Raw genomic sequence first — 12528 nt, forward strand, 5'->3', positions numbered from 1 at the left:
GCTTTTTTTCTGAGAGAGAGGGAGATGATATTTTGGTTCAGATGGAGAGTCCCTATGAAAACTTCCTATTTATCCTGTATATAACTTGTTTGTACATGGTTATTTTTATTTATTTTTCATGTTGTCTCCCCATTAGACTGTCAGCTCCTTGATGGCAGGGGCTGTCTTTTTTCTTTCTTTGTACCCCTAGTGCTTTGGACAGTACCTGTAGTAGATATTTAAGAAATGCTTACTGGGGCAGCTAGGTGGCGCAGTGGAAAAAGCACTGGCCTTGGAGTCAGGAGGACATGGGTTCAAATCTGGTCTCAGACACTTAATATTTACCTAGCTATGTGGCCTTGGGCAAGCCACTTAGCCCCATTTGCCTTGCAAAAACCTAAAAAAAATGCTTATTGACTGACTGATAGGATTGTTGATCAAATTAAATGATAAATGTAAAGCATTTTGCAAACCTTAACTCTTTTTATTTTTTTATTATATAAATATTTTATTTTCCAATTATACACAATAGTAGTTTGATTAAGGTTTTGAATTTTGCACATTTTCTTCCCACCCTCCCTTCCCCCCCACAGAAGGCAGTCTAATAATCTTTACATTTTTCCATGCTATACATTGATCAAAATTGAATATGTTGAGAGAAAAATCATATCCCTGAGAAAAAATAAAATATTAGAGATAGCAAAATTATGTAGTACATAAGAATTTTTTCTTTTAAAAATTAAAGGTCATAGTCTTTGGTCCTTTTTTAAACTTCACAGTTCTTTCTCTGGATACAGATGGTATTCTCCATTGCAGATCCCTTAAAATTGTTCCTTTGATGAATTCACAGCTCCACCAACAATGTATTTGTGTCCTAGATTTCCTACAACCCTTCCAACAATAATTGTCCTTTTTGGTCATATTGGCCAGTCTGAGAGGTGTGAGGTGGTATCTCAGAGAAGCTTTAATTTGCATTTCTCTAATAATTAATGATTTAGAGCAATTTTTCATATGACTATGGATCGCTTTCAGCTCCTCATCTGTAAATTGCCTTTGCATATCCTTTGACCATTTGTCAATTGGGGAATGGCTTTTTAAAAAAATTTGACTCAGTTCTCTGTATATTTTAGAAATGAGTCATTTGTCAGAAACACTAGTTGTAAAGATTGTTTCCTAGTTTACTACATTTCTTTTGGTCTTGGTTACAGTGATTTTGTCTGTGCAAAAGCTTTTTAATTTAATGTAATCAAAATCATCTAGTTTATTTTTAGTGATGTTCTCTTTGTTCAAACTCCACAGTTCTTTCTCTGGATACAGATGGTTTTCTCCATTGCAGACAGCCCCAAATTGTCCCTGATTGTTGCACTGATGGAATGATTAAGTTCATCAAGGCTGATCATCACTCCCATGTTGGTGTTAGGGTGTACGTTGTTCTTCTGGTTCTGCTCATCTCATTCAGTATCAATTCATGCAGGTCTTTACAGACTTCTTTGAAATTCCATCCCTCCTGATTTTTAATAGAACAATAACATTCCATAATGTACATAATTCACAATTTGTTCAGCCATTCCCTAATTGATGGACATTCATTCGATGTCCAATTCTTTACTACCACAATGAATATTTTTGTACAGGTGGTGTTTTTACCTTGCAAACCTTAAATCTTTTTATTAATCTATACTGTTATAAATATGTGGTCTTGCCACTTTTTGACCCTCACACAATGAGAATTGTAGTGGAATTTTAAGTGTTCCTTTGGGAGGTTTGTCAAATCTCCTTCTTCCCCTTCTCACTATGATCAAGGGTCCTCACTATGATCAAGGATCATCTGAGTCTTCCATGATTTTTCATGTTACTGAGCATGGTAGGGGCTCAGTTGGTTAGCAAATGGAGCCACACATAAGGAACCCTGGCAGTGTAATATTTTAAGCTCTTTCTTAGGTTTTAGGGAGATAGAAGTCCTTATGAGGAGTGTGGAAGATGTCAGAGTTTGCCAATCATATACCTGTAATATCATATAATTTTCTTGGAACTTTTTAAAAGAAAAAAAGAATCTGCAAAAGCGTAGAAGATATCAGCAGACATTATTGATGCATTCTTTTTATTTTCCCTAGCTAAATGCAAATGTGAGCAGCTTCCAACGAAAATTTGTGAATGAAGTCCGAAGGTGTGAGTCCTTGGAGAGGATCCTCAGTAAGTTGGGGTCCCACTAACTCCTGAGAGAGTTCTTTGGTCAGTGGTCAAGAAATAGGGACAAAAAGCCCATCACACTGTCTTGTCCAGTCTTCAGAAAGGGTCTGTGCACTTGGAATAGGAACAAAATTGCATTTTTATTTTCATTAACCTCTAATTGAAAATTAGTATTTCCTTTAATTATGATTTTTAAAAAATGCAGCAAACATTATTATGGAGTCTATGGGTTTTCCTGGTTGCCAAAGGAGCTCATGAAACAAGCAAGGTCAAGAACCCTTATTGTAGCTAAATCTCCTTTGATTGCTTTTACTAGAAATTTATATTTTTATATAATTTATATATATATATATATATTTGTATTTAATTTGTTAGGTATATGTTACCTTCCCCTTCACCAAAATTGTAAATTCCTTGAGAACAGAGAATGTTTCATTTTTGTCTATTGCTTTCAGCACTAAATCTAGTGTCTGACACATTATAGACACTGAATAAATGCTTGTTGAATTGAATTTCTGTATCTTACAATCCTTGAATATAATGAGAGAAGTGAATTCTAACTAGTTTCTGTTCTATCTTCTAGTGACATCTTATTTCTTTATTCTGTTCTTTAAACTTTGGAAGACTATGACCCTGAAATTCAATTGAGCAATACAAATTTATTAATAAGAACTTGGAATATTAGAGGCACTATTGCTGAGTTCTAGGTTTACCAAAAATCCGCCAAAAAACCAAAAACAGTTCCTGTCATCAAGGAACTCACAGTCTAATACAGGAGATAACAAAATTGAAGATTATTTTGGGGTTTTTTTTGTCTTTTTTTGAATTGCTTGACACATAGTAGATGTTTGAGAAATGCTAATTGCTTATCTGATGTCTTAACTTTCTTTGATTAATTAAAACAATGTGATGTAGCTCTGCCTCCATTTCCATTTCTGATCATTTTCCCTGACTGTTATAATGAAATGAAAGGATTTGCCTGGCAATGAGGGATGGTGGAGAAGAGGTTGGGAATAAGAATGAAGAACCTGCCCTCTACTCCACCCCAATTCTGGAATCCATTACCCTGCATGTGGTAATCGTTTACACCAGCATGGTAACCAGCTATAGAACAATAATAGCTACCATTTCTATCACTTTACAAATGTTCTCCTTTGATGTTTACAACAATTCTGGGGAAGAGTTAGTTGATATTATCATTCCCAATTTACCGATTAAGAAGCTGAAGCAAACAAAGGTTAAATGCTGAATCCAGTGTCTCAAAGGTAGTGAAGCCAGATTTGAACTCCTAAATCCAAGTCTAGTTCTCTATTCAGTATGCCACGGTGCTTTGAAATAAAATAGAAATCTGGTATGCTCTTAAGACAATTTTTCTGTTCAGTAAGTGACAGTTTTTCAGTTGGTCCGATTATAGTTTCCATGACTTCCTTGAAGACTCATTTCACCTTTCCCAGTTTCCCCAGTCATTAGTGCTTTCCCCTTTTAGGTTACTTTCCATTTACTCTGTATATATATCTTATGTGTACTTAAATTGTTTACATGTCATGTCCTCTATTAGAATCTCCTTGAGGGCAGGGATTGGTTTTGCCTTTCATTGCATTCTCATGTAGCATAATTCCCAGTACATAAGTACTCATTATAAAAATGTTTGTTGATTGGTTAATTGAATTGACTTCTTTATTATGGTTGAACAGATGAGGACAGAAAGAGCTTTTTTGAGAACCCAACCCACAATGACTTTCTCAATGGTCACATCCTTCCACTACTCAGTCTAGAGACATGAAGAGGGAATTATAGGTGGATTCTCAGAAACAGCAGTGGGCTGAGCAGGCTAGGTGAATTGATGGTGGTGGTAAAAGAGGAAGAACCTGAGCATTTCTGGAGAACACGTCTCATGTTAGAAAGTCCCTAAACCAGTTTCCCATGTATAAAAAAACAAGATAGCTTTCTGGATCAAGGAAATAGTCATTTAGCCTAACTTCTGTTATTTTTTTTCTCTCTTAGGTTTTCTAGAAGAGGAGATGAAAGAGGAGATTGTGATCCAAATACCTGAGAAACCCCCACAGACACCTCTACCTAAGGAAATGATAGACCTTGAGGTATGTTAAAAAGCAGCCAGGATGGGATATTTCTGTCTCATAGAGCTGATAATACCTCATTTCCTGAAGGAGCTGAGGAAAATTGTCAGGAAGGTTGGTTAAAAAAAAAGAGAGAGACAGGCTGGAAGTGATGTGGAAGCCATCGAGTTCTTTAACAGACAAGGAAACTGAGACTCAAGGAATTTGTGACTTACCCAATGTTACAATGGACTACCAGATTTTCTGATCCTAGGGCCAGTATATGATTTTTGCATATTGATTGATGATTGACATTAAGTCCTTCATTCTCAAAGAAGATCATGACATCAGGGAAGTGGTGCCATGATAAGCAAATGAATTGCATTTGAGTGGGGAGGGCTGTGCTAAGTCATCAGCGTCACTTTCTCCTCCAGAGCCATCTGGGTTCAGTGACCAGATATAAATCAAGACTCCTGGAGATGGTCTTGGATGTGAGACATTCAGGGATACATGAGTTGCCCAAGGTTACACAGCTAGTGAGTGTCCAGTGTCCTCCTGACTCTGGCCAGTGCTGTATCCACTGTGCCACCTAGCTGTCTTGGCATATTGATCACATCCAAATTAGATGAACTCTCCTTTACTCCCCCCACCAATATGGAAAAGATTGTTTGATGTTCAGTTTAGGACAAAGGTGATGAGTTTGGAGAAACAATGAAGGGAGGAGTGGAGAAGAAAGACATGATCTTTGACAGCCCCTAGAGGGAGGTGTCAGTGTCTAATTCTTAGGGAGAATGGGAAAGCTACAAGGCATAAAATAAAGGAGACACATTTTGCTTTGTACCAGAGATTGTTCTGACTCCTGTTGCTAAAGATGATGACCTTGGCATCAGGAAGAGGAATGATATAATGGGAAGGATGAATCTTGGTTCCAACTGAAATGGAGTTGAGTAGATTCAAGAAAGTGGAATTTCCCTGCACAGTGCCATTAAGGCAAGATCATGTGAGGATGGGAAGAATAATAGAACTGACAGTAATCTCAATGTTTGATCCTGGGTCTTTTCCCCCTTGTGTTATCCCTTCCTAGAGGGTACTTCCTTCCCCCCCCACTCTTCCCAATTAATAGTATTTTATTTTTTCCAATTACATGTATGGATAATTTTCAACATTCGTTATTTATAAGGTTTTGAAGTTTGAAAAATTCAAATTTTTCTTTCTCTCTTCTTCCCTGCCCCCTTCCCAAGATGGCAAGCAATCTGATATATATTATACATGTATAATCATTAATTATAATTCCACATTATTCATATTGTGAAAGAAGAATCCGAACAAAAGAAAAACTAAGAAAGAAAAAAGGTGAAAATAATATACTTTGATATATGTTCAAACTTCATTATTTCTCTAGATGTGAATGGCATTTTCCATCATGAGTCTTTTGGAATTGTTTTTGATCACTGTATTGCTGAAAAGATCTAAGTCTATCATAGTTGATCACTGAACAATACTATTGTTAATGTGTACAAAGTTCTCCTGGTTCTACTCATTTCATCAGTTCATTTAAATCTTCCTAGGTTTTTCTGAAATTCATTTGCTTATCATTTCTTAGAGCACAATAATATTTCATTACAGTTTTATAATAGAACTTGTTCAGCCATTCTCCAACTGATAGGCATCCCCTCAATTTCCAATTCTTTGCCACCACAAACAGTTGCTATAAATATTTTTGTACAGGTGGGGCCTTTTTTGTTTTGTAAGAAGTGGTTTTACTGGATCAAAGGGTATATAAAAAAGTTTTATAGCCCTTGAACATTATTCCAAATTGCCCTTGGAGGGTACTTCCTTAATCTGCATCCTGGAGAGCACCCCTCAACATTTTCCCCTTAGGGCTCCAAATAAAATCCAGTCACTTAGTTTGTGGTGGGTCTTCTTGCCAAGTCTCTCCTTATTCCAATCCATCCTTTGTTCAACCATCAAAGTGATTTTCTAAAGCTCAGGTCTCATCATGTCATCCTCTGTCCTTGCCCTCACCCTACTCAATCAACTTCAGTTTCTTCCTATTGTTTGTAAACTCTTAACCCTTTCCTGCCTTTCCAGTCTTTTAATATTATACTTATCCCCACTTACTCATCTGTGCAATGACACTGACTTCTTAACTGTGAGCATTCTCTCTGGCTTTTGCCAGAACCCTCTCCTTTCTCTGCCTACTGGCTTTTCTGGCTTCTTTTAAGACCCAGTTTATATCTCACTTTCTATTGGAAGCCTTTAATTTTACTGTCTTTTATTTATTTCACTTTCCTTTCAATTATTTTCTATTTCTTCTGTTTATAGCTTGTTTGTACATATTTTTGCCCTTTTTTGGGGAAGGAGTATTCTCAATACAACACAGTTCCTGGTGATAGTAACCCCTTAATAAATATTAATAGATCGACTCATTAGCTCTCCTGTACCAGAGGGGGCAATTCCTAATTTTCTGAGAATGAATTTGCTACAGTCATAATTTTGGCTTTTGGTGTTTGGGGGGGAAGGAGTTCCCGGGAAATGCTGCCTTCAAGCCTCCATTGAGAATGAATTTGCATGATGGATGAGGGGTTAGCACTCTGAACCTGGAGCCAGGAGGAATTGAAATCAAATTCTTCTCCTAGATTTACAACTCTGGGCTTTACCTCTCCTGTTTCCTCCTCTTTAAAAATGAAGATAATGCTTAGATCAAATGAGATATTGTATTTAGTGCCATAGTGAGTTGTTATTATGGAGCTTTGGATTTGTAACTGGGGTGAGGGGAGGATGGGATCTGTGAATGGAGGGAAAATATCTTTTTGTAATTCTTCATAGATGCAAATGAGCATCTTGTTTCTATATTTTAATTTCCTACTGGATTGTTAGTTGATTTTATACTGAGTTTTCTAAAATCTTAGTTTTAGTTTTGTATTAAGAAATATAATTTAGTGAATATAGAGAAAGAAACTCTTGGAACTTCTCGAAAGGAAAAACTATTTTCAAGTTCTGATTTTGATAAATTTGCTGCAAGCAACTCTGTGGAGAATAAATTGTGGAGAATGGGTCCATTTGCTTAGGAAGGACACACACACACACACACACACACACACACACACACACACACATACACACTAACACATCCTAAAGTTTTGCTGCACCTTGAAATGTTATAATCACATCTAAGCTACATTATCCTTTGTTTTTCAAATCTTGAAATACAGCCAGGTGTTGGGAACATCCCTAAGGGCAACTAGATGACACATGAAACTTGAATCTAAACGATTCCTCTTCCTGAATTCAAATTTGACCTCAGGCAGTAGCTGTGTGACCCTGGCTAAGTCATTTAAACCTCTTTGCCTCAGTTTTCTCATCTTTAAAACGAATTGGGGAGGGAAATGGCAAATTATTCCAATATCCTTGCCAAGAAAACCCCAAGTGGGGTCACAAAGAGTCAGAAGGATCCTTTTAACTTGAAGGATGTGTGTCTTTGTCCTTTAATTCTCAAGTTATTATTATTTTTATTTGTTTTTATTTTTTGCGGGGCAATGGAGTTGAGTGACTTGCCCAAGGACACACAGCCAGTATCTGAGTCTGGGGTCAAATTTGAACTCAGGTCCTCCTGTCTCCAGGGCCAGTACACTATCTACTGTGACACTTAGCTGCCCCTCAACTTATTATTTCTGTCACTAATATCCAGAGCACTTATAGTGTGGTTCCCCATTTCTTTTTCAGATCATTCTAGAAAAACTGGAGGCGGAGCTACAGGAAGCCAACCAGAACCAGACCGCTCTGAGAACCAGCTTCTTGCAATTAACAGAACTCAAATATCTCCTGAAGAAAACTCAAGACTTCTTTGAGGTGGTGATTTGTAGGGCTTCACAGTCCATTCTTCCATTGGGACATTGGTCAATTTGTTTTAGAATGGGAATAAATCACTTTGTTTTTATATTCCAGATTGGTAGGGTAAAGGAGGGGACTGGGAGGGAGTAGAATGGGGAAAGAGGAAGCAGCCTTGGTGTTGGGATTACTTTTTCTTGATCTAATGGATTACACCCTAGAAAAGTTGGGGTGGAGGAGTCAGTGGAGCAGAACTGTTTTCTAGACACTCACAAATACACCTCAGGGGCAAGGTAGGTAACTTGTGACAATAAGTTTGGACTCAGTCCTTAGAAAACTTTTTTTTTTGTGGAAAGAAGTGACAAAAGAAACACTTTAAAATAATACATAGCAGTGGAGCCAAACATTTTTTTAAAAAAAGGAAAAACAACTAAGGAAGAAAGAAAAATGTAAGAAAAAACTTAGGGGAACAGGAAAACAAGAGAAAAGTACATTGTTTTATTTTCTTCAAAAAAAAAATAAGATCAGAGACCCAGTACAGTATGACATCCCATAGAGAAAATTTGTGGCACCTACACTTCCCCCTGCTGGCCAATATTTTATATCCATGTTTGACTGGAAGAAATGACAAGAATTTCAGGGAGAAAAATATGGGAAAAGAAAAAACATCTCAGAAAAATAGATTTGAGGGTAGGTATGAGGATCAAGCAAGGATGGGAAATTCTGTCTTCTATTTTATTTTATTTATTTATTTATTAGTTTTTGCAAGGCAATGTAGTTAAGTGGCTTGCCCAAGACCACACAGCTAGGTAATTATTAAGTGTCTGAAACTGGATTTGAACTCAGGTAATCCTGACTCCAGGGCTGGTTCACTATCCACTGCGTCACCTAGCCGCTCCTTTCTATTTTATTTCTAAAGCACTTTCAGTTTTATAATGGTACAGTGAGAATAAGCTCTGGATATATGACACACAAAGACCTGGGATCAAATCTTTGTTACTTGTTATGTGTGACTAGACAATTTGCCGAATAGTTCTGTGAAACTTCATTTTCCTCATCTGTGAAATTAGGGGATTGGACTATGTGAGATCTTCCAACAGTTGTCCTATGTTCTTTACATATACTTTTAAATAGATATTGGGCTTTTAATATTAAAAACTTACATTTTAAATATGACGAATGCTTTAATTGATTACAATTGTGATTGCTGTTTGACAAGGTAAGAGGGTTAAGTGACTTGCCCAGGTCACACAACTAGTAAGAGTCAAGTGTCAGAGCTCATATTAGAACTCAGGTCCTCCTAAACTCCAGGGCCAGTGCTCTATCCATTATGCCATCTATTTGTCCCCAAATTATTATTGTTTTCAAACTCTTTGTGACCCACTCCATTTGGGTTTTTTTTTTTTGTCAAAGATACTGGAGCAGTTTGCCATTATCTTCTCCAGCTCATTTTGTAGATAGAAAAATTGAGGAAAACAGTATTAAGTATCTGAGACCAGATTTGAACTCAGGAAGATGAATTTATATTTTGTGTCATCTTCCTATTAAAAAAAAGTTAAAATGAAGCAACAAAATCAATTATACAAATGTTTATTAAGTAGCTGATATGTACAAGGTCCTATGGAGAAAAAATAAAAAAAAAACTACTGTTAAAGAGTCCTAGAGTGAGAAGATTGCTCAGAGGCCATCTAACCCAATTCCCTCATTTTAAGGAACTGAAATCCAGATCATTAAGTAACTTGCCCAAGTCATGCAGTAAATATTCTAGGTGGGATTTGAACCTAGAGCTAATATTCTTTCCTCTTTTAATTTCCAAAAACTTAGGGTCTGATAGTTAATTATAGTCTCTCATTTTATCTATCTCTAAGATTTAGATAGGACAAAAAAGGACTATTGAGGTTTTTTGGGTGATTTTGCTTAGTGGCAAGTAAAGGATAATAATATTGTCAATTTTAGAGCCCAATTTCCTCATTTCACAAACTAAGGTCCAGATAATTTTTTCCCAAAGTTACACAGATCTGAATTTGAATTCATGTCCTTTGACTACAAATCTCTCTACCACATTGCAGTTCTGACTATTACTAAGTCCTCTATAAATGTAAGCTTTAGGTTGTTTCAAAATGGAAATGTTATTATCTTTGTCAAACTAGCCTAGATGAAATGTGTTGGTGACTGAGGGAAGCAGAAAAACAATATTTGGATAAAAGCATCAGGCATTTGGATATATGACAAGCATATGGATAACAATTACTTTGCAATCAGGTTTGGAGTCTCACCGTCCAGTGTAGTTTTTATTAGGAAAAAGTTGGGAAATGCTTCCTCAGGTGGAAAACAAAGCAGTTTGATTGTTTAATTCTCGATACCATTGAAACAGGTAAGAGATGTTGCTTTTAAGGGGTTTTAAAACATGTAAATTCAATGGATTGTGTTTTGACTTTCAGACTGAAACCAGCTTAACTGATGATTTCTTTGGTGAAGACACCTCTGATCTCTTGGAGATGAGGAGTGTCCCTTCACCAGCAGCTGGGAAACTGGGGTTAGTATGCTGCCTCTGCCCACACTCATGCCCTTCACACCTCCGTTGAATTCTGCTTCATAAGCTGGGCTTTCTAAAATTATCTACATTCATATCCTTGATGTCCCCTGAAAACCTGTATTTCCAGAGGGAGAATCAGATAAGACAATACAAAGCCAGTATATAGTGAAGAAAGAAGCTACAGAGAATAGGTTGTTTCTGGGTTGGAAGAGAGGGGTAAAAATGCTAAATTTAAAGGACAGGATCCCTGGGTTTCAGTCTTTGCTTCCTTGCCACTTTGTACAACATTGGCCAAGTCACTTAGGTGGTTCAAATCTCTGTTTCTGTTGCTTCATCTGTAAAATAGATGATAATATCAAACTGCAAACAGTATTTCTTCTTCCATAGAGTTATAATGAGACTAGAAGCAGCTTGGTAATTGTGGAGAAAGGGTAGGTCATAGAATCTGGATGACCTGGACCTCTGACCCAGTCTAGCTTGATAATAGTAGACAACTCACTTAACTAACTTTTCATTACCCTGGATAAAGAATTGGTGTCCTAGGGGTCAGCTAGGTGGTGCAGTGGATAGAGCACTGGCTCTGGAGTCAGGAGGACCGGAGTTCAAATCCAGTCTTAGACACTTAATAATTACCTAGCCATTGTGATCTTGGGCAAGTCATTTAACCCATTGCCTTAAATAAATAAAATTAATACTTTTTTTTTGCAAGGCAAATGGGGTTAAGTGGCTTGCCCAAGGCCACACAGCTAGGTAATTATTAAGTGTCTGAGACTGGATTTGAACCCAGGTCCTCCTGACTCCAGGGTCGGTGCTTTATCCACTGCGCCACCTAGCCGCCCAAATAAATAAAATTAAAAAAAAGAATTGGTCTGTATCTGGTGAGGGAGTTTTTCCTACATCAATTAAAAAAAAATCATGATCCACACAGGGGTGGAATCTCTGGCAGTACTGATGGGATGTTGCCAAGGAAATCTCAGATGGAACTAAAAATTCAATAAATTTAGGAGCTTTTTAGGGGTGAGTTAATTAAATGTTTGATCAAATACAGCCCACAAATGATATAAATATCCAAATGACCTCTGGCAGAAAAAAAGTTTCCCTAGGCCACTAGACAACCCAGTGAATTAGAGAGAAGTATATCCAGAGTCATGAAGACTTGAGTTCAAAGATGACCTCAGATAACTAACTAGTTGATTGATCCTTGGGAAGTCACTTAACTTCTGACTGCTTCAGTTTCCTCATTTGTAAAATGAGGGCAATAATAGTCCCGGGGTTATTGTCAAGATAAAATGAATTAATATTTGTAAGTTGCTTTGCACTATATAAGCGCTAGTTCTTATTGTTTTTAAGCATTAATAGCAGAAAACTTCATTATGATTTTTGGGACAACTTTTTAATGAATTATATAGTATATCTACTTAGGGTTTATTATGAACAGGAAGGACCTGTAAGGACCTTCATCTGAGCCTGCTTTTACTCTTTATTTTTTCATATTTCTAAAATTTAGAATGTTTTCAAAGAAGGTACATGTAGTTTTTTATTATTAAATTTATTTATTTTCATCCATTTGTACACGCATATTTCCAAGTTACAAAATTTCCCTCCACTCTCCCTTCCCACCCCTCTCCCCTCAGCAGGGAATATAGTCAGGTTAGCATTTTACATACATATTTTGATAAACATACTTACAATTTAGTAATTTTGGGCATGAGGAATTAGGATTAAGGGAAAGGATTCAGAAGGGTGTTTTTTTTCCTACGTGTTTTGTTTTGTTTTTCTTCCTCTGATTGGGGTAATATAGTCCATAATCAGTCAAATACAGTTGTCCTTCCATCAAGATTGTTCATCTCATAATGTTGTTGATGTGTACATTGTTCTCTTGGCTCTACTCCTTTTCGTTCAACATGAGATCCTGTAAGTCATTCCATGCTTCTC

The 12528-nt window shown here is 36.8% G+C and overlaps 1 protein-coding gene across 2 annotated transcripts in view; it reads left to right on the plus strand.

Moving 5' to 3' along the window:
- Nucleotides 1-12528, plus strand: part of ATP6V0A4 (ATPase H+ transporting V0 subunit a4) — an 87374-nt gene that overhangs the window by 26989 nt on the left and 47857 nt on the right. For both annotated transcript variants that reach the window (XM_074193591.1, XM_074193590.1), the window contains 4 exons: nt 2094-2172; nt 4174-4268; nt 7953-8078; nt 10499-10593. In XM_074193591.1, the coding sequence (XP_074049692.1) occupies nt 2094-2172; nt 4174-4268; nt 7953-8078; nt 10499-10593 (395 nt within the window). The remainder of the gene's footprint in view (nt 1-2093; nt 2173-4173; nt 4269-7952; nt 8079-10498; nt 10594-12528) is intronic.

The sequence above is a fragment of the Macrotis lagotis genome, chromosome 7 (assembly GCF_037893015.1).
Source record: "Macrotis lagotis isolate mMagLag1 chromosome 7, bilby.v1.9.chrom.fasta, whole genome shotgun sequence".
Classification (NCBI taxonomy): domain Eukaryota; kingdom Metazoa; phylum Chordata; class Mammalia; order Peramelemorphia; family Peramelidae; genus Macrotis; species Macrotis lagotis.